The sequence below is a fragment of the Bombyx mandarina genome, chromosome 06, assembly GCF_030267445.1.
Source record: "Bombyx mandarina strain Sakado chromosome 06, ASM3026744v2".
Classification (NCBI taxonomy): Eukaryota; Metazoa; Arthropoda; class Insecta; order Lepidoptera; family Bombycidae; genus Bombyx; species Bombyx mandarina.
Genome location: NC_143213.1, coordinates 7,755,628 through 7,777,041, shown reverse-complemented (window position 1 = coordinate 7,777,041; position 21,414 = coordinate 7,755,628). Strand labels below are relative to the sequence as shown.

At 37.9% G+C, this 21,414-nt stretch overlaps 1 protein-coding gene across 4 annotated transcripts in view; it reads left to right on the top strand.

The window, feature by feature from the left end:
* Window positions 1-21,414, top strand: part of unc80 (unc80, NALCN channel complex subunit) — a 61,508-nt gene that overhangs the window by 5,897 nt on the left and 34,197 nt on the right. For 2 of the 4 annotated variants that reach the window (XM_089728276.1, XM_089728275.1), the window contains exons 9-40: window positions 30-190; window positions 980-1,076; window positions 1,233-1,336; window positions 1,416-1,797; window positions 1,871-2,010; window positions 2,797-2,826; window positions 4,354-4,498; window positions 5,227-5,424; window positions 5,922-6,110; window positions 6,197-6,333; window positions 6,833-7,071; window positions 7,547-7,734; window positions 8,179-8,333; window positions 9,493-9,622; window positions 10,007-10,199; window positions 10,465-10,645; window positions 11,359-11,453; window positions 12,074-12,264; window positions 12,628-12,742; window positions 12,863-12,927; window positions 13,232-13,367; window positions 13,903-14,077; window positions 14,188-14,223; window positions 14,300-14,335; window positions 15,394-15,550; window positions 15,648-15,816; window positions 16,350-16,442; window positions 17,005-17,153; window positions 17,367-17,486; window positions 17,878-17,990; window positions 20,119-20,278; window positions 20,902-21,131. In XM_089728276.1, coding sequence (XP_089584402.1) covers window positions 30-190; window positions 980-1,076; window positions 1,233-1,336; window positions 1,416-1,797; window positions 1,871-2,010; window positions 2,797-2,826; window positions 4,354-4,498; window positions 5,227-5,424; window positions 5,922-6,110; window positions 6,197-6,333; window positions 6,833-7,071; window positions 7,547-7,734; window positions 8,179-8,333; window positions 9,493-9,622; window positions 10,007-10,199; window positions 10,465-10,645; window positions 11,359-11,453; window positions 12,074-12,264; window positions 12,628-12,742; window positions 12,863-12,927; window positions 13,232-13,367; window positions 13,903-14,077; window positions 14,188-14,223; window positions 14,300-14,335; window positions 15,394-15,550; window positions 15,648-15,816; window positions 16,350-16,442; window positions 17,005-17,153; window positions 17,367-17,486; window positions 17,878-17,990; window positions 20,119-20,278; window positions 20,902-21,131 — 4,709 coding nt within the window. The remainder of the gene's footprint in view (window positions 1-29; window positions 191-979; window positions 1,077-1,232; window positions 1,337-1,415; window positions 1,798-1,870; window positions 2,011-2,796; window positions 2,827-4,353; window positions 4,499-5,226; window positions 5,425-5,921; window positions 6,111-6,196; window positions 6,334-6,832; window positions 7,072-7,546; window positions 7,735-8,178; window positions 8,334-9,492; window positions 9,623-10,006; window positions 10,200-10,464; window positions 10,646-11,358; window positions 11,454-12,073; window positions 12,265-12,627; window positions 12,743-12,862; window positions 12,928-13,231; window positions 13,368-13,902; window positions 14,078-14,187; window positions 14,224-14,299; window positions 14,336-15,393; window positions 15,551-15,647; window positions 15,817-16,349; window positions 16,443-17,004; window positions 17,154-17,366; window positions 17,487-17,877; window positions 17,991-20,118; window positions 20,279-20,901; window positions 21,132-21,414) is intronic. The other 2 variants (XM_089728277.1, XM_089728278.1) reach the window with 2 other exon arrangements.

Here is a 21,414-nt window from a genome sequence, read left to right as displayed (position 1 = left end):
TCTGAAAATAAATAATTTTTTGTTTGTAGTTTATATACCGACTTCCCTCCGAACAAAATTTTGGTGGTTCCGTGAAAGAGGCGTATACAGTTTATGCAGCCGATCCAAGCATTTTCCAATTTCGAAGAACGGACACGTCTAAGCAGTCGTTACCAGGGATAAAACCACTGCCTCAAATAACTAAGATGAGGTACCTAATGATAATTATTAATTATTAAAATTTATTATCTAAAGATTCTATTTTTTTTTTTCATTGCTTAGATGGGTGGACGAGCTCACAGCCCACCTGGTGTTAAGTGGTTACTGGAGCCCATAGACATATACAATGTAGATGCGCTACCCACCTTGAGATATAAGTTCTAAAATCTCAGTATAGTTACAACGGCTGCCCTACCCTTCAAACCGAAACGCATTACTGCTTCACGGTAGAAATAGGCAGGGCGGTGGTACCTACCCGCGCGGACTCACAAGAAGTCCTACCACCAGTACAGTAGTTTTATTTATTGATATATTAAATTTCGAAATGATCGAAAAGTTCTATTATGGTCGGCAAATTAGTAATCTATACATATAAATAAAATTTGAGTGTCTGTTTGTAATATTGAAATAACCGCTTTTTACTACATGCATATGAATATATATATTATACGGTACATACACCAAAATAGCATTTTTTACAATTTTTGTCTGTCTGTCTGTCTGTTTGTTCCGGCTAATCTCTGGAACTAACGGCTGGACCGATTTTGACGGGACTTTCACTGATAGGTAGCTGATGATGATGAACTTAGGCTTTACTTTTTTAGACTAGCTTCGCCCCGCGGCGTCATCCGCGGTACAACGGGACATAACATCGCGGAACTCAGCTATCAATAAAAAAATTTAATGTTTGCGAAGCGAAGCGAGGGCGGGTCTCTAGTAACCTAACAAATTAACAACGCAAAAGTTTTGATTACTATTTTTTCTTTTTTTTTAAATACAGTTCATCAGACAAAGAGTCTCTTTCTGACAGTGGAGGTCCTGGCCCAAAGGATACATCAACAACAGCAGAAAAGCCGCAACCAACAAAAAAAATCCATGTAAGCCTTGAATAATAACCAACTAAAACCCAATATATATTGACAAATTTATAATAATAAAAAACACGACTCAATTTCGTACAACAAATTTGCCAAATATATCCCTTTAAAATGAAAACTTGCCTGTATTTTCAATTTGGTTTTCTTATTCTTCAGCTATCTGCCGCTACATTTTTAGACATAGCCACATTGCGATGCCTGTTTACTTCGCAATGGCAAGAGGAAGGCGTATATTGGGCGCTGCATTACCTTTATAACAGGTATAAATGAATCATTAAAGTCATTTTAAACATAATAAGAGAATGAGTACGTGTATTAACTGCAACTCATAATCATCAGGCTCCGGGACATATGTGACGACCTGTCCAAACAGACTCAACCACGTAAAAGAAGCAATTCTCTACCGATACCGAAAATAGAAGTATCAGTTTACCAAAGTCCCGACGTAAAAGAGCGAGATTCCTTGAAGAATTTCATAGAAGTCCCCGAACCTAAAGACATATCGCCAGTAACGGAGCTACCGTTTCCGGTACAGCCAAGAGTCGAGGAAGAAAACGTTATGAGCCGGAGGTCGAGTGAAAAGATTAAGCGTAAAATGAAAATGGCCGATCTGAAAGCGTTTGTCGAAACAAAATTGCTCTCGAAGTCCGAAAAGGCGTTAGAGAAAATCGGACAGGAAGATCAAAAGTTCACTTTTCACACAGCCGTGAGGATGATATCTGTATTTACTTTGTTGGAATTTAATGGGGAACATTCGGTCTTCGTCACACTCTCAATAAATCTTGGTCTTGCAGGAGTACCACAGGAGCTTGGACAACGCAGACGACAGGCCCAATTCCGCTTTGGCCAGCAATTTCCCTCGAGCCGGTCCGCGCCTTACCGGCGATATGTTTCCGTGCAATCTCATCAAAGGGAAAAGTATGCCGAGTCTGAGGTAAGCTAAGCGTGTGTAAAATACTTTTTTATTTATATTTATTTTTACCATTTCATATATTATTCTAGTACGTACGTACCAAACTTAAATGTTGTTGCGTAGAAAAACTCGATCGATATTCGAATTGTTTACTAACGATTTTGATTCCTCTACATAGTTTCAATTTTGATTTTAGATTAATTAGGCAATCAATTAAGCCGTTCTAGATTAAAATAGAAGGCAGCCGTTTTTTATATTATTATAAAGTAACACTACTACTCGTAGTAGCTCTTCGTCTGCTATTAGAAACACATGACAGAACAATACAATTATCAAGAAGACAAACTACAATCATGATTAAAATTACTATGATGGTTAAATCTCGGCTTTATTATTATCATTTTATTATTTTGAACGCTTTACACATATCGTGATCACGGAAGACTTATTAAGTCGTAATAAACTGTAAAAGTAGTTTTAATCATGTCTAGGACTCGCGGAAACCGTATAAAATATTATTAATCTACAAATACTTTTGTGATAGTATCTTTCAGCTAGTTGAATATTATATCTTAATGCAAGTATAGTATTATATTATTAAATTATTGTCTATTTTTTTTATACTTAATAGGTACACATTTCCATTACAAATTTATAATATTTTAAAATATCGTCGCACAGCATGATTAATTTCTTTACACGTTTTCTAAGTGAAATATTATTCTATTTAAAAATTATATTTTCTCTTTCTCCCGTTTTTTTAACGCTTATTCCCGTGCAATATTATAATGGATATACGATCGCTAGCTGTTTGATTGATGAGCTAGCGTCGAACGGGTAAGTTTAAAGGAATGTAAGAGGAGCAAATTAACTAGCTAGCTTTGTAACTTAGACGCTAGATAATCGTTTCGGACTTTACTTAATGGATATAATCGCATTGCACATGATATTATAAAGTATAAAACAGCTTATGAGATACTTTGAGATCAAGAAAATTTATTGCCGTACACAGATCTTTCGGCTTTTAGGTAATATTAACACGTTGACTGCCGTGTAGGTCACCGGTGCCCTACGTGGGGCACTGAAGTAACTATGTCGATTTTTGTTACTAAGGAGTCTGGATTGTCCAAATTTGCCTTCTTTTGTTTGTTAATTTATGTTTTACAAGACCTGGCTGTATAGACTAAAGTCCTTTGCCTTTCCCATTAAGGATAAATTAATATCATCATCATAATGTATGTTTTAGTCTTTTCAGTCTTAGAAGAAATAGATTTTTACTCGGCATCGTTCGAATTCGTCATTCCCAGAGTCTACTAGATATTCCGGCGCCTTAGTAAGACGATTGAAGAGACTTACTTTTCTTACTGGTGGCAGGACCTCTTGTGAGTCCGCACGGGTAGGCACCACCACCCTGCCTATTTCTGCCGTGAAGCAGTAATGCGTTTCGGTTTGAAGAGTGGGGCAGCCGTTGTAACTATACTGAGACCTTGGAACTGATATCTCAAGGTGGGTGGCGCATTTACGTCGTAGATGTCTATGGGCTCCAGTAACCACTTAACACCAGGTGGGCTGTGAGCTCGTCCACCTATCTAAGCAATAAAAAATAAAAAAAGTAGGACACCGGTGACCTACATGTCAGTTAACTAGTTAATGTACAGTATACCCACCGAACAAAACACATTCAAGCACACATATACAAACAAGTAGAAATGCACGCACGGGGCTCCTTAGACGTAACACGACATATACATAGGCAACTCACCTTAAAACTCAATTATTTGTAATTAATGTAGAATTAGAATTATCGATTTTTACCATTTAATTATTGATTTGTTTGCTTCAGAGCCATTCGTAAAATTCGATTAATAAATATTTGTCATCTTAAATGTAGAATTTAAAGCAACATTCGCATAAAACGTTTTATAATATTGAATAAATAGCGAGTCAAGTTTAATAGAAAATACGGTTTAAGGCATGTTTGTTTTTTTTATTACTGATCCATTGTTTTCTAGTCATATATATACATGTAAACAAAAATATTCGTTACAAGTTAAAATTGTGAACGAAGTATCAATATTCCATTAGCCTGATTCAAAATACATAAGTATTCGTTTTATTTTAATTACTACCTAATTTTATGGTAATCAGTATACAGTTTGCAGATGTCATATTTAATTACGAATTTAAGTTAAAATAATAATTGTATAATTCGAAACATACATACAAATAACAACTGATTATTAATATCTGGATGTTTTCTTTTTATATTATTTGGTGTATATTATTTCAAAGAATTTATTCAACAATCATCCATTTAAATAACAATAAATTACAGATATTAGGTATAATAATGCATTATTTTAGATATATCGGTGAAGTGAAAACTGAACGCGCTCAAGGCCCGTCGAACACAGTACCCTCTAACGTGCAAAAAAAGAAAAATCCCATAATAACAGTTACGGAACACACACCAACACCATCTCCCGATTATTTGTCGAAAACACAACAGGTCAGTGTGTTAATTCTCAAACGTAATAGTAATAACAAGTGCAACCCGATCTCGATCCGCTGTATCTATCACTAATGGTATAAAAACATCTTGAATTTACTCCGCGTACGTTGATGGTGCTGTAAGAAAAAACCCTTTCCATGGATTGCGAACGAATACTATATCAACTAAGTTTCATCACAATCTGATGAGAGGTCTAAGAACGCCTAGTGAACAAACAGATATCGATTTTTTTAAATAATAAATAGAATTTTACAAACTTAAAATATTAGGAACATATTTTACATGTGTTTTACCTATCTTAACACAATACGAATAAAACTTCAACTTCTAGTATTAAGATGAGCATTGTCTATGTTATTTGTAAACTCATCTAATGGATTAATAACAGATGAAAAGACGTTACCGTGAGCCTATCTACTGGTTTACAGCAAAATAAAACCTTATACATGTAATAATGGGACTATTGCTTTTTGACTGGTGGTAGGACCTCTTGTGAGTCCGGGTAGGTACCGCCACCCCGCCTATTTCTGCCGTGAAGCAGTAATGCGTTTTGAAGGGTGGGGTAGCCGTTGTAACTATACTGAGACCTTAGAACTTATATCTCAAGGTGGATGGCGTATTTACGTTGTAGATGTTTATGGGCTACAGTAACCACTTAACACCAGGTGGGCTGTGAGCTAGTCCACCCATCTAAGGAATAAAAAAAATTGACTTTTGCGATTTAGGGCTCGATGGAATCTCAAATAGATTCCGTAAGTATGCAAGGATCTCAACACATACCGACGCCTGAACGAAAGCCCAGTTTAACGAGATCTCAGACGGATTCGAACATTACTTATATAGTTGAAGAAATACAGGAGGCTCCTGGATCTGTGAACTACATCACTAAAGAGGGCGACATTAATTTCCAAGTTGTATTGAAAGTAAGTTGAGTCTACAAAAGTGCTACTCGCAAATTTTTTGTATTTACTTTAAATCGGACGACTTTGCGGTCCAACTATTAATCTTTAGCAGTTACCGGATTTCATACACACCACAAAGTGATAACTCACCATGCGACAGCTCAGAATGAAACACTTTATAGTTTCGCGGTATATTCAGGAGTGCTACCATCCCAAGCAGACAACACGTGCTTAGCAAGAGCAGAGGAAAGTAACGCACGGATATGAAATTTATAGAGCGACCTTTGTGGCGATAGTACAAGTTCATACGTTCCTAGGTTCGTAATGTAGGCTGTAATTGCCCAAAGAAGAATAGATAATATAGGATAATAGATAGAGAGAATAGATAATATATAGGAAGAATAGATAAAAGATAGGAAGAATAGATAATAGATAGAACCAACTATTAAAACTACCTATTTAAAACTAACTTTAAACAAGTTCTTGTGTTAGCTCCTCCAATTCCAATTGAATTTTAGGCCATTCATTCCGTATCGACGCTGGACAGCTATTACATAACGCTTCGGGTAATGGAGGTGATGCTAAACTTGGTTGACACGTTGATGGAAATCGGTGTTCATAAAAACTGGCAAAGCAATACTCCTGATGACCCGCAGCCCGGGACAGTCGATCCGATGTCGGACTTCAAAAAAGAGAAGGAGAATAAGGTAGCGATAGAACTGAAAATTATTGGAGGGCTCAAGAGAAAAATTTATAACTAACTAAGAACCTGTTTGTTTTGCGAATCTAACAGGAGAGGGATTCCGGTATACCTTGCGCACACAGTCAAGAGTCGACGAACATAGAAGGAGGTGAAAGTGCTAAAGAACGGGCAAAGGAAGAAGAGAACCTAGATTGTCCATATTTCATGATAATGCAAATAATTTTAAGGTAAAGGTTTCATGAAAAAAAATATGTATGGTGTCGTGGGACACCGGATAGAAACGAAGTTCCTTATTACAAAAACATCACTTTTAAGTTCTATTCGAGTTATAAAGAAAATAATTATTCGGGTATACATTTTTTATCATGATTTTTTATTGCTTAAAAAAAACTTCCTTACAAATTTATCAACTTTATTTTATTCACAATGATTTATAAAAAAATATATAATAATAATATACAAAGAAACAGCTGTTTATATGAATAATAATAATAACCGTCATCATGTAGACTATAGTCACTGTATAGCCATCATACTAAGACTATGCATAAATAATAAAAATCTTACGTTATGGACGTTTTTTCCCGGTTAGGGTACCCCTCCGCATCGACCCATAAGGAACTTCGTTCCAAAAAAATACATATAAAAATGGACTCTATAACATGCCAGTAATGTTACGTTTGACTAAAGCACCGTCCTATAGAGGCGTCGTTTTGATTTCGTTAGAATACTTCGTCAATTGGGATGTTCGCACGGCTGCACCACGGCGCTGCGCGGTCCGCAAGCCGAATGTCTCCGTGTTCAGGCCCGCAACTCGCTCCGTCAGCTACGAGCGGCCTCGATACCAAAATTTACGATCCGACTAAAGGATATGACAAAATTCTCCCCGATCAGAGAAGTCCTGGACAATCTACATGCCGCTATAGGGTTCTGCGCTGAACCATCAGCAATGGTTTCGCCGATGAGTAAGTTGCGAATTTATTGTTTAGCCTCGTTCATATAAAAACTAGGTTTTTTTTTACTTGTTATTCAATATTTCGACCAAGCAGTTAATGTGTTTCATTCAACACAGGGCAAATCCTGTCGATCTAACTTTAAGTTGATTAAAACGAAATTAATTAATGCATTGACAAAATAGGACGAGTGCACTAAGTAACGAAATTGGGATAAATTTTACAAGTTTTTGACGAAAGTTTTACGAACTCGTCGATTACGACGAATAGTTCGACGAGCGAACTAACCCATAGACACAGTACACTGAGTTTCTCGCCGGAGGTTCTCAGGGTTCTGATTCTGATCAGGTGGTAGATTTTGCGAAGCACTGCTCTTCCTAGGGTTAGTTTTAACAAATTCTCTCCAGCGAATAGCTAGGGACAAAAATTGATCACAGACGATGTTGTTTTCAACACAGAATTTACTTCGACTTTACAATTTGAACAGATCAACAAAAGCGAAACTACGCGAAGTCCCCGGACATCGCTCAACTACAAAACGATTATGCGACCAATTTCGGCCAAGGACAAGGTCCGAACAGAGCCATTGAGATCTTCATTATAGAAGCTACCTTTAGAGTGCTCGTCACTAGATTTGCAATGATGCACAAGGAGTTAAAGAATCTAGATAATTCGGTAAGAAATTTTTCATACTTGTCCATAACACACTTAATTAAGTCTTTCTTAATTTCAAACTGAGTATTAAAAAGTCATTACACAAAAAAATATGCCTGACAATATTCATTATCTATCTATTTATATAAAAATGAATTGCTGTTCGTTAGTCTCGCTAAAACTCGAGAACAGCTGGACCGATTTGGCTAATTTTGGTCTTGAATTATTTGTGGAAGTCCAGAGAAGGTTTAAAAGCTAAATAAATTTAAAAATGCTCGGAATTAAATAACAACTGTGTTTTCCCTTTGATGTGTCCCCCGTCGGACGGATTCCTTTTGTTTGTTTTAAGTTTATTTTATACAAAAGTTTAGGTCTTTTATTTATCGATTGAGGCACTACAGAGTCTGCCGGGTCACCTAGTATTGTATAAAAATACATTAAATAATTTTTGAACTGTACTTATAGACATTATACATGGAAGTGCGGCTACTTCTGAGTTATGTGAGAGAAGCTCACGGCACCGAGTATCGTGTGGTGGCCTTCAGCGCTTTGCTCGACACTGCAGAAAGACCAGACAATCAACAAAAGGACTCCAATATGCAGACCACTAGAGTTATACGGTGAGTCTATTTCACCTTGCTTAAAAAGAAAAATCTAACTTAAAAAAAATACGGATTCACTTTAAAAAAAACCTACTTTTATTTGGGGCTTATTAAATCAGAATACATACTTGATATTGTGTGTATCGGACTTTATACCTCTGTATATTATATGCCAGAACACCAGCCAGATGGTCAGATCTAGCAAGAGAAGCACTCGGTGGTAGTCTGTACCATGCAGTCCATGCCACCCATGATCGGGCGCATTGGAAGTACATCGCATGTGGTCGCGATCCTCAGTAGTGAGGGAACGATATAGAAGAAGATATTATATGCATGTTGAGAAAGTCGCTGTGAGAACCCATGGACATCACAATCGAATTCAGTCGATTGGTGATCACGATACACTGGTATGTTACTCGGAAAGTACTGCTGGTGAATCTCTTTGTCACCACGGAGTGGTACTATTCGAGGCCATCACAGAGCCTTGAGTGGACCAAAGTCTTTCTAGATAAGCGATAACAAATGAAATGATATAATTCCTACGACCTTATGCAGTTGTTAATGTCTCTCATTTGGCTTCTATCATCACCGATAACCAACAAACACCAGTAGAAACGCGAGCTCCCGCTGAGTTTCTCGTCGTATCTTCTCAATTGTTCGCGTTTCCGATCCGCTTGTAGATACTGCGAAGCGCTGCTCTTGCTACGGCTAGTGTTAGCAAATTCTCCTAGGTTGAGCCCGTGAACTCACCTACCCGTCTGGGCGTAGCTGGAATATAAGGGGCTATTCCACCAATGCCATACAATGGCTACCAGCCAATATTTTTTTATCTGGTGGTAGGACCTCTATTGAGTCCGCACGGGTGGGTACCACCGCCCTGCCGGTTTCTGCCGTGAAGCAGTGATGTGTTTCGGTTTGAAGGGTGGGGCAGCCGTTGTAACTATGCTTGAGACTTTGGAACTTAAAGTGGGTGGCGCATTTGCGTTGTAGATGTCTATGGGCTCCAGTAACCACTTAACATCAGGTGGGCTCTCAGCTCGTCCACCCATTTAAGCAATAAAAAATAAAAAAGTAAATGGGGGAAAGTGCCTGTTATTTCAATACGAAATATTCAAACATAATATATAACCTAGCGTGCGTCACAGCACCATTTAATTATTAGTGAATGTATTTTCAGGCACATCTCTCGTGCGTCTGAAGAAGAGCGCGGTTCGGATACAGGCGCGGACTCGGGCTGCGCCGCCGACGAGCGGCTACATAAGAAGTTCACCTTCAAGAAACGAAGCACGTCATCTACCGGCGCACATGTTAGTACTAGAACTATTTGGACATTAATGTAGATATTAACATCCGTTGAAATAACGACAATGCCTCTCTTTTTGTATTTATTATATTAAACCCAAGTTTCCTTATAGTGTAAGTAAGTAGATAATCTTTATATTCGAAAATAAACGATCTAAATATTTATTTTCGGTGTTTTCTAAAATCCGCTTAATAATTTCAAATAACATAATAATATATACAAAATGAAAAAAAAAAAAAAAAAGTTTTACTTCTTCAATATAAAAACAAAAAGAAGTCAGATATTTTGTCATTGTCGAAAATAAAAACGGACCATCTCATGCGTTGATCTGAATAGACGTTATGTGAACCATGCGTTCAGATACAAACACTTAATGTTATTGTTCCAGAGCCTTCTCGACACGGAAGGAGGCGACGAGTCCGCTAGCCAGTCGCCGCTGTCCACCCGCACCCGCCGCTACCAGCTGACCCCTCGACACTCAGAACGCACTATACCGGCCACCTCCTCAGCCGACATCACGCCTCATCACAAAATTCACCATTCGAAATCCATACCATCCAAATTTCACATCAGTGGAATCGGTAATTGTATTTTGATTTATGCTAGGTACACACACTACTATTTAACTTGTAACTATTTAACTTGTTGTGTGTGCGGGGACCTCGTAGGAGGTTTGGCCTCAGGCTCGAAAAAAAAAAAAGAAGGTGGCCCAGCTGATGGTGGATACATTGAACAGCGCCGATTCTCAGTCACCCTCGTTCCCCTTTAGTTTATTGCGGGGTTTAATAGGCACGTGTGTAGAGACTGAAAACGTAAATAACAACAATCCAATCCTCTTATTTTTAGTGAACTGGTTCCGTCAGAAGCCACAGTCTCAAGCGAATCTCATACGCAACGGAGCGGGTTCGGGGGAGTCGCTGCCGATATCGGGCAGCATGGTGTCCCTGGCGCGCCCCGTGCACGTCGCGCAGCCGCACGTCAGCCGCCCCGTGCACGTCAAGCGCAGGGTCGGATACACTTTGAACAGGTGCCGCCTTCACTACACTCTCAAGCTAAGAGCTTTTGAACATGTTAGCCTGTCCCACCCAAAATGAGAGAGAGAGAGAGTATTCTTTATTGTACACCAAAAAACAAATAAACAGTGCGATACATTAAATACAAAAAAGTACAATTGGCGGTCGTATCGCTAAGAGCGATCTCTTCCAGACAACCATCAGGTGGACAAGAATCATTTGGAAACGAATTACGCGCCAAGCCAATGAGCCAAGCTTCCAGGTGTAGATTGCTGACTTGGGCTGGCGGTAGCATTGTCAGTGTCCACCAGACTGATGCACAAATCTCTGAGCTTCATGAGTCGTTTGAGGGCAATTGATTTCAGGTCTGGCCTCCATAAGAACTTATTCCACTTGGGTACCACTAGTATGTACCGAACTGAGGCTGAGTTGAGGTGGTCCAGCACTCTGGGTATGAGACTGAGCGGCGGAAACGGCCATGCTAGTCAGTAATGCCAAGATCTGCTGAACGCGTTGTAGAGGCAGGCGTTCGAGTTTTGCTTAGATGGGTGGACGAGCTCACAGCTCACCTGGTGTCAAGTGGTTACTGGAGCCCATAGACATCTACAACGTAAGTGCGCCACCCACCTCGAGATATAAGTTCTAATGTCTCAATATAGTTACAACGGCTGCCCCACCCTTCAAACCGGAACCGCTCAAACTGCTTTACACTTAAATCGTTTCGCAGGGCTCGGAAACGTGTCGAAGACCGCTTGAACAGGTTCGGTCTCCGAAAAATGGGGAAGAAAAGAGACGGCAGTATTGAAGAGAGCAGTGGAGGATGTAAGCTGTTTGTCTTTGTGTTTCATATGAACAAGACGTAGCTCATATTAAGTGGTTACCGAAGCTGAAGCAGTACACAGTGTACTGGTAAAAACTCGAAAAAAGCGAAAAAAAAGTATATTAAGATTTTTATTTAGATTATTCAAATCCTCGTTGTCAAACCAAAATCTGCTATGTGTACGTTTTGAGATTTTTACTTTTTACCTTTTCGTATAGTTCACAGCCCTATCTACCGTATGAAAAAAACTGCTATGTGTCTATAGCTTTAATATTTATCTATAGCTTTCATTTGATATAGTTCTTAAACTTTCACCTTCATATAAAATTTTATACGAAAATGTTTTTACTCCTTAATTCAAAATAGAATTTTTGCACATAGCAGATTTTGATTTGACAGCGACGAAATATTCGATGTCCTTACCTGGTCTGTCTGGCGACTGAACATAAAATAAAGCTTAGTCCATCTCATTATCGGTACGTAACAATACTATTGCTTATCGCGATATTCTAATCCAAACCCCAAGAATGCAAATAAAACAAGCGATAAGTTGTAAAGCAATCACCATTTTTACACCTGATTTATCGTTCAATTGTTTAAAATGAACTTAATAAATGTTCAGACATGTCACGAAGATGCTCAGCGGAAGGCGGGTCGGGTGGTGGTGAGTCTGAAGTGGTAGTGCTGAAGCGGAGACGTCTGGTGGCGGCGGCGCCCCTGTACGCGGGGCTGGCGCGGTTCAGCTTCATGCTGGATGCCACGCAGCCGGGGGCCACGCCCGACGCGCTTTTCATGGCCGCACTCTTAGATTTAGTAAGTTCTATCACATTTGTTTTTTTTTTATTGCTTAGATGGGTGGACGAGCTCACAGCCCATCCCTTAAGTGTTTACTGGAGCCCATAGACATCTACAACGTAAATGCGCCTCCCACCTTGAGATATAAGTTCTAAGGTCTCAAGTATAATTACAACGGCTGCCCCACCCTTCAAACCGAAACGCATTACTGCTACACGGCAGAAATAGGCAAGTGGTGGCACCAACACGTGCGGACTCACAAGAGGTCCTACCACTAGTATTTTTCAGTTGAAACTGCAGTTGGCAGTAATAACAACGCATATAATATCCAAATCTTTATGATAGACGGCTGTAAATTATTAACAATGGTACGTTTTTCAGCCACACACAGCGGTCGCTGGAAGAGCAGCTATTATGTTAGAATGTGCTCATTTAGTACACAACTGTAACAAAGGGCAGTGGCCGTATTGGTTGAAATCTAACGTGAAGGGAGCAAGTAAGTTAATATTTGACAAGTATCTTAGTTATGTCAATTTAAAACATTTAATTTTCAAAAAATGTGGAAATATTCTCAGTTGCTATATTAGAGTTGTCTAGGCCATTTTTTTTATTTCAGCCTCATTAAGCCCCCAACTCAGGAGACAACGTCTCGCTGGTAAACTTTTCTATCAATGGGCTGAAGTAAGTACAGAAAATTATAGAAATTTCATAGGATTACGTAACTATAAGCCTCGTATTTGTTATTTCCATTTTATTATTTCCCACGTTTTGAATACTTTAGTTTTATTATATATTGAGTATTTTAAATGTCGACACGATTAACACCTTAGTCGTGCGTGACCACGTAACCTGTAGCATTCGAGACTTCAGAATAATAAATAATTGGAAATAGTAAAAGTGAGATTAAACCTTAAAACTCATATTAATTATAGGAATACAAATTAGAAATGAGATTTGAATATAGAATGTTTTATTAAATTTGCAGGCTATAGGAAACCGACTTGAAGAGATGTTGATTGAGGACAAGAAACACATCGAAACTGTCGTTAATTTGGTAAACGACCCGGATGGACAGCGCGAGCTTCTGCAGCAAGACGAGGAAGAAGACTTTCTAGACGAAGGTACAGTACAGTACAGAAGGTGCTTATGTTTATGTATATGTAACCTCTATATGATTTATGTTGTTTCTCTTTATAGAACAACTCAGTTTGTGCTATAGTTTTACTAGGATATACTTTATTTTTATGTGAATAAAATAATACATTATAAAACAACATTTAAGGCTATTGCTTCACCAGTTTTATGTCTTTTATATTTCACAATTCAAAAATGTTTTAATATTTCTAATGTTTCAATATTCAGATTAAAATTTATGTCACCTGTATCACATATTAACCTCTTTTTAAGATTTATGTCATAAATCATATCGAGGTTCCAAATGATTCTTGTCACCTGATGGTTGTCTGACCGAGAGAAGAGATCACTCTTAGCGATAAGACCGCCAATTGTACTTTTTTGTAATTAATGTTTCGCATCGTTTATTTATTTTTTGGTATATATATATAAAGAATACTCTCTCTCTAAAAACAATCTCTCGCAAAAATAATGAAAATTAAATATGTTTTCAGTCGAGTAAATATTTCAATGTCTTTACAGCCAGTATTCGTTTGCCTGGAAAACCGATTGGCGCCGATTGCCCTCGAGCGCTAAGAATCGTAGCCTGTGTGCTGTTGTTCGAAATCACTGCCTTCCTTCGTGAGACTTACCAAAGCTTACCCAAGACATTCCGATCGTCTTTAAAAGAAAGAGGACCTTGGGACAGAGTCTACAGGTACTAAAATCCTATGTGATATATTTTCTTTATAATATGTTGGTAAGTAGTTGATATGTGTCTTGGTTGTATATCAATTTTTATTTTTTTTGTCGTTATGTTATGCGAAGATGGATGGAAAAACGACGATTGTTTTGTAACAATAAGTGAGTTCATAATTTTCAGTTCACTTCATATATTGAATTTAAATGATTGTATTTGACACTGCTTTTGTTTTGACAGGGCTATTAGCAGTCAACACACATTAATGCCAGTCGAGTATGTTCTCTGTTAACATAATGCATGTATCCATATAAACGCACTACTCGTGCATGCTTCTAATGTTTTGTAGAAGAAATTATCTTATAACGACACAACATTCAATGTGGTGTTGTTTAAAAAAAAAACTTGGTGAAAGGTAGACATATACGCACAATTATCGATAATATCACGTAAGGTTGAAAAAGTTAACATATCCTTTCTATAGATAAGTGTGACTGTATTTTGACACGACTACAAAGAAGCCGCCTCCATAAGACGAGCGACATTACGCTCTTGCCCGCTAAACCGCATACGCACATTGACTGCGTAATGGCGTATTGCCAATAGATAAAATTAAATGTTTTCATCAAAAATTTTGTTTCTACTATTATTTAAGTTTCATGCAGAAATATTTGATCAGCATTTAAAAATGTTTGCGTAATTCTTATTTTAGAATCACTAAGGAAAAATCGTGTGATAAAATTGAAATGTCATAAATTGGTGATTATCAATTAATTTTGTTTTAATACCTTAAGTGTCTTACGGTCGAGCATAGGTAACATTTAGAATTCGCTTAGATCCGACTTTGCTTTATCCTGTGCTAGCGACGTGTGAATACATAAATTCACTGCAGTCATCAAAAAATAAACAAAAAATCATCCAACTTTCAATACAGAATAAAGGATATGTTTCCTATTTGTTAAATCCGACACAAAGTGTAAAACGAGTTTAATATATATTTTTAATTTAATTCAAAACAGCAAGTACACAATTACTCTGCATGGAGTTTTAAAATCCACGCTAAAGTCAATATTGTAATAAAAACACGAATCTTAAATTTTACACATCAGAATAATAATTACGTAATCTCAAAATAGAGTTGATATCTGAATAGTTTAGTTCAAATAGTGTTTAAAATCGCTTTGCTACATTGGCATGTCGATACAACTTGATTTTTTATTTAAATTTAAAACTCGATAGAATCGATCGATAGAGCTCACTTAGTTTAAATCGGCCCCAATTAGTGAGTTCGATTTCCAAAATTTATTCTATAAAAGCGTTTACATGTTTGTTAGGGAAGCGAATCGTCGATGGAGTATGGCTTTATCGAGCATGGGACACTCACAAGCGTCCGCACAAAGCCTCCAGTCGATTGCAGGAGCCGAGACTGAAAGGAAAATATCTTTTGTTCTACATGAACCCGAAAATGTCTCTGGAGGCAGTAATGTCACTGTAAGTATCTTCCCAAAAGAAGAAATAGAATGTTAGTACTTATAGAGCAGTGAGGTATTAGCGAGTCTGAGCCAATCTTTTAATGTAAATATTTTAGTTGGCAGATGCCATACCACCGATACAGGATGAGAAACGAGGGAAACTAGGGTCGAGGGGGAAGGGGGGAATGCATCGTCGCAACACACAGCAGGCGCATTCCGCCTACGGATCCTTCAAGAGACGCTCTATCAAACTGAGGCAGAAGGACAACAGGGAGGTCGATGAATGTAAGTATCGCGTTTAAGGAATGTTGGCATGGAAAGTGACATTACTTCACAACAATGAGTACAGGTAATCCGTTTATAACACGGTATTTCTACAGCACAACGAAATTTTTGTTTAAGAAAATTACATTATGCACTATGTAGGTACACACAATATATGGGAATTACCGAAGTTTTACTGCTTTTTTATGTATAATAAGAAAAAAATACATAAATTCATCGTTTAGATGTTTCATTCAGAAAATTACTCTTCTTTTTATACTGGCTTCTAGTGTCATATAAAACGGTGTCGCACAACACGAGACTTTGTAGAAACGTATCTACCGTGTTGTAGGAAGGCTACCTGTACTTGTAATTGTATTACAATCTTGTATATATAAAATAAGTAATATGAGTTTCAAGAAGTCTTGCAAATATCATGTGGTACAACTACAAAGACTTTTCAAACGTAAATAACTTCTTTCGGAATAAATTAATCAGATTTGAATACATAATTTAAATAGAACACTTTAAAAACAGTTTGTTTTCACGCGCAGTTATCACAAGAAGATCCGATTCCATACAAAGCAAACGTAAAGTATCGTCTCTCTCAGACCGAAGCGACACTTCAGAAGTCTATCCAGGAGCTGGTAAAGTATCAAAATTAATCGCTATTGTATTCAGGAACGTCTTAAACTAGGCTGGGGCCCTTGGGCACACAAGAATTTGAGCCCCTTTTGGAAAGTAAAAAAAGAAAGTATAATAACATTTTTTTACTGAGTATGACCATTTATTATAGGTAATCAAATACAGTATGATATAATATTTCATTAATGATATTAGAATGCTGCTGGTTTTTTGGTTACGATTTCGATAATGGTTTCTTACGATTTCTGTTGAGCAAAATCTTCTATTATAGGCATAGTATATGCCTTGTAAATACCTTCTGATTACTGATTTGTGAAAAAAGTGTAATGTGCCCGACAAAAATGTTTTGAGAATAAACGTGTGAGAGAAATTGTCGGTCTTTCGGGGCCCCCTGAGAATGAGGGCCCTGGGCACGGGCCACGTGTGCCCTTATGGTAAAGACGGTATTGATTGTATTCCGTATGAGTGCAAGTATCATTTTTGTTCATATAAAAGAAATTCATACATTATCCATTATGTGAAATATATAAGTTGAATTATCTGCAATAGTATTGTACTATTTAGGAGGTACCGTAATAATGCCCAACGAAGTGGACAGCGGCGGTGAAGAAAGTCCCGGGGTGCTATCTGATGATCACGATCACCCGCCCGACAGTCCCGACAGCAACTCCACTGATCCCCCGGATACTAACAAGGGCTTCCCCTGGCTTAAGGTACGTGCTACTCTTTATCCCGGGTCCAATATCTTCCAAATTAATTGTTATTTGGATTCAAAAAGTCGAATCGGTTTCTAAATCTTTTTAGAAGAAATCTGGTTGTAAAAGTTTTTAAAAGGTAATGAATGTGTTATTATAACCCTACAATCAGAAAAGAACACTTTTCAATCAATTTCCAAACCTATAATGTGTCTTTTTTAATTTTCCTAGGTGATGGTGAAATTTTTGAATTCCTTCAATTACGTTTGCTGCCATCAAAACTTCTGCCACCCGTATTGTTTCCGACGCAACATGCGAGCGAGTACGAGACTTATGAAGTCAGTACTAAAGGTAATCATTTATAAATTATTAAATCACTACATTCTATGGACGATCAATAGGACAAATAAGTCTATTCTAGATCAGTTTCGCATCCGAGTCAGGCTCTCGCTACCAGAGGATCCTCAGCTACAACCGGATAACTTAGACAAAATGGTTGTGCGGGTAATGATTTGAGTTGTGACAGTTGTGACAAATTGTGACCAAATAACCACCCTAACTGAGCTGCCAGTCGCGACCGCCTGCGAGAACCTGACGACTGGACGGGGTGGAACCAGCTCACGAGACAGGCCACCGTCAAGTTTCGAGGACACGACCTTCAGAAATAAATAAAGCGACGAAAAAGCAGAAATCACTACATAATTCCTTATCACGAATATAGTAATGAGAGTTTGTATTATAGATTTACGGAGAGAAGTTTGGTCCAGAACAAAACGTGGCAAGTTCTGAAGAATGTGTCGGCGAAGCTCGTCGTGGTAGACGAACACGGAAACCATCCGAACATTGCACTGATAGGTGAGCTGGAAACACAATAATATGGCAACACATTGTACCTCGCTATGAATACGAAATACGGCAATGTACGTTATTTGTAACATTTTCACATTTTCAAATAAATAATGAGAAAGAATCCCCCTTCTGACACTGACTCAAAAATATCGAATTCAAATTTTTTATTTATTTATTTTATTTATTTATACTTTATGCACAAAACAAAACTTGTACACAGGCGGACTTAATGCCATGGGCATTCTCTTCCAGTCGACCATAGGGTGGTGCAGAGATAATGCATGGTAGGTGCATTGACAAAAGAATAACAAACAACAACAACAAAACAAAAAAAAAAGAACAAACTCAAAACAAAAATCTTCCTTAAAATAACATCTCAGTATTATAGAATACACATACTACAATTCAATATACCTATAAATAAAATAGTAAAATACATACATACACATAATTACACACATTAATATACATGTAAAGTAATAATATATAAATACATATGAAAATACACAATTAAGTATTATAGTTAAGAATGGCTAAAAGTAAATATATATATATAATATAATAATAATAATTGAAAAATGAAATAAACTAGTTTGGAGATGATTCTTCCAGTTTTTTGTGGATGTGTTCGCGAACTTTGAGTTGAAAAGTAAAGCGATTGCTGATCATCCTGATTTCTTTGGGAAGCGAATTCCATAATATTATGGACTGTACAAAGAAAGAAGAATGTAAAAAATCTGAGCGATGGATAGGACATTGTAAGAGACGATTATGTGAAGAACGTAGAATTTTCTCATGGCTTGCGTTCAAGTATCTAAAATGCGATTTTAAGTAAGAGGGTGAGGAGGCAGAGTCCAAAAGAGAAAACAAGGTAGTAAGCGCTCTCTCCTCTCTACGCTGACGGATCGGTAACCATTTCAGACGAGTTCGGTGCGCGGACACATGGTCATATTTTCTAAGATTGAAAACGAATCGAATGCAATTATTGAGAAGGCGGTCTAGTTTGTTGAGGAGATCTGCATTCAGGTCATAGTAGCACACATCACCGTAGTCTACCATAGGGAAAATTAAAGTCTGCACAAGCATGGCCTTTACATTCAATGGTAGCATATTTTTTAGCCGATAGAGAGATCGCAAGGTCCTGATGACTTTTTGACTAATGGATGTTATTTGCGCTCTCCAACCAAGTGTAGTGTCAATGTGTAATCCAAGATTTTTCACGTTTCGGCTAAAGGGGATGATTATGTCATTGAAAACAACAGGCGGCAGCTTAAAATTACTGATCTTACTCATATTTCGATGGCTACCAACAATTATCGCCTGGCATTTGGTAGGATTCACCGCCAGACCAAACCTATCGGACCAATTTTTGATTGATTTTAAATCATTGTTTAGTTTGGTAATAGCGTCCGATATGTGATCAACATCGGTTTGTGCGTACAGTTGTAGATCATCGGCGTAAAGATGAAATGCACACCGTAGCTCAGGGGTGAGAAAATTTATAAAAATTGAAAACAAGAGAGGAGAGAGGACACCGCCTTGTGGGACCAAATAATTATTTACAAGTATTACATTGAAAAAAGACAAGCCTTATAAATTTATTGTCGTACTAGCTGACCCGGCAGACTTCGTAGTGCCCCAATCTATAAATAAAAGACCTAAAGTTTTGTATAAACTAAACTTAAAACCAAAAAAGGGAATCTGTCCGACGGGGGGGGGGGGGAGACGGGACACATCAAAGGAAAAACGAAATAAATTGTTATGTTTATTTAATTCCGAACATTTTCATTCATTTCTCTACTTAAACCTTTTCTGGACTTCCACAAATAATTCAAGACCCAAATTAGCCAAATCGGTCCAGCCGTTCTCGAGTTTTAGCGAGACTAACGAACAGCAATTCATTTGTATATATATAGAAGATAGAAGACTAGGATATGATTCGATTGTATTAATTAATTGTCATGACATACAGTTGCATATATAGATAATTCCTAAATTCACCATTGATAATTAAAAAAGTAAATTTATCATAATATCAACAAACAATGAGGGCTGTCTTAAAGGATTATCGTTACAATCATACAGATATAAAATGTCATATAAACTGTTATCTAATATATGCTACCTTTGACAGGATTGACAGATCGGTAATAGAGAGCGCTGGCCTCGCGTACAGAGCGGCGGGGGGCGAGCATGCGCTGCCGCACACAGATGCGCCGCCCGCCGCCAAGCCCGGAGCTGTGCCCTATCCCCCCGGCGACCCCCCTGCCATACTCAAGTATCTCAAAGGGCAGGTACGAGGCTCTTTAAGACTTCTTTTTGAAGTGTGACTTCTCTAAGCGCGTTGAGAATAAAATTTCACTCGCGACACATTTGTTACGGCTAGAGAGAAAAGATATGATTTAAGGCGAGCGAGAGTGAGAAAATAGACAGCGTCTCGCGAATCACTCGACCTTGGAGAGAAGGAGAAAACGAGCTAAGTCCTTTCTCTTATACACGGGCGTTGGCCACTAGATGGCTTGTTTTTAGTTTCTCATTGCTCCTGTAGATGGCAGTAACATATTAACCATCTTATATTTTATTTGTAATAAAGAATTTAAAAAATAGTTTCTTTTTTAGTTTTTCTATATATCATTTAAAATATATATCAATGGTGAAGAGGTCGTTTCTCTTATATACAGCATTCCCTATTAAAAGATAAATTTGATTTAAGTATGAAAAATGAATAAAACTACAATACTACACACCGCAAAAGAAGTTTCACAACTTTCACGTGCAGCAAGTTGCACACACGTGTACCAATTTGCACGCGCTTTTTTTTTTCAATAGCCTCACTCATATAGTATGTTAAATATCTGACGTTTTAACAAGTAACATCATGTGCATGTGTTTATTACAAAACAGCAATTACGTTTAGGTTCGTGAAGCGTATCACACTCCACTTGCAACGCTAATCAAAGGAGCGACCACGATGAGCGAAGAAATGTTCGCCGAATCAGCTCGAGTGGCTTGGCAGCTGCTGTTAGAGTCGGACAGGGAACTGAGCTCGTGTGCAGCGGCGCTTTTTATATTGGCGGCCGTGAAAGCTCCTCAAGTTGCCACCGAGATAATGCATAATGATCTGAAGCATACCGAACCGGGGATAAGGTAAGAAAAATTGTATTATTGTTATTCGTATTTGATTTCACACAAAACAAGATAAATATGGGTAATAGTATACGGGCCTAGCCATGTTGCTAATATTAACACTAGCAAGAGCAGTGCTTCGCAAAATGGTAGATTCTATGGTAGACCGGATCGCAAACGCGACCCACTGAGAAGATCCGGTGAAATACTCAGTGGACTGTGTCTGTGGGTTAATTTACTCGTCGAGCCCTTTGTCACAAGCGACATGTTTGACGAGAACGATGACTTGCTTGAGGTACCTAAA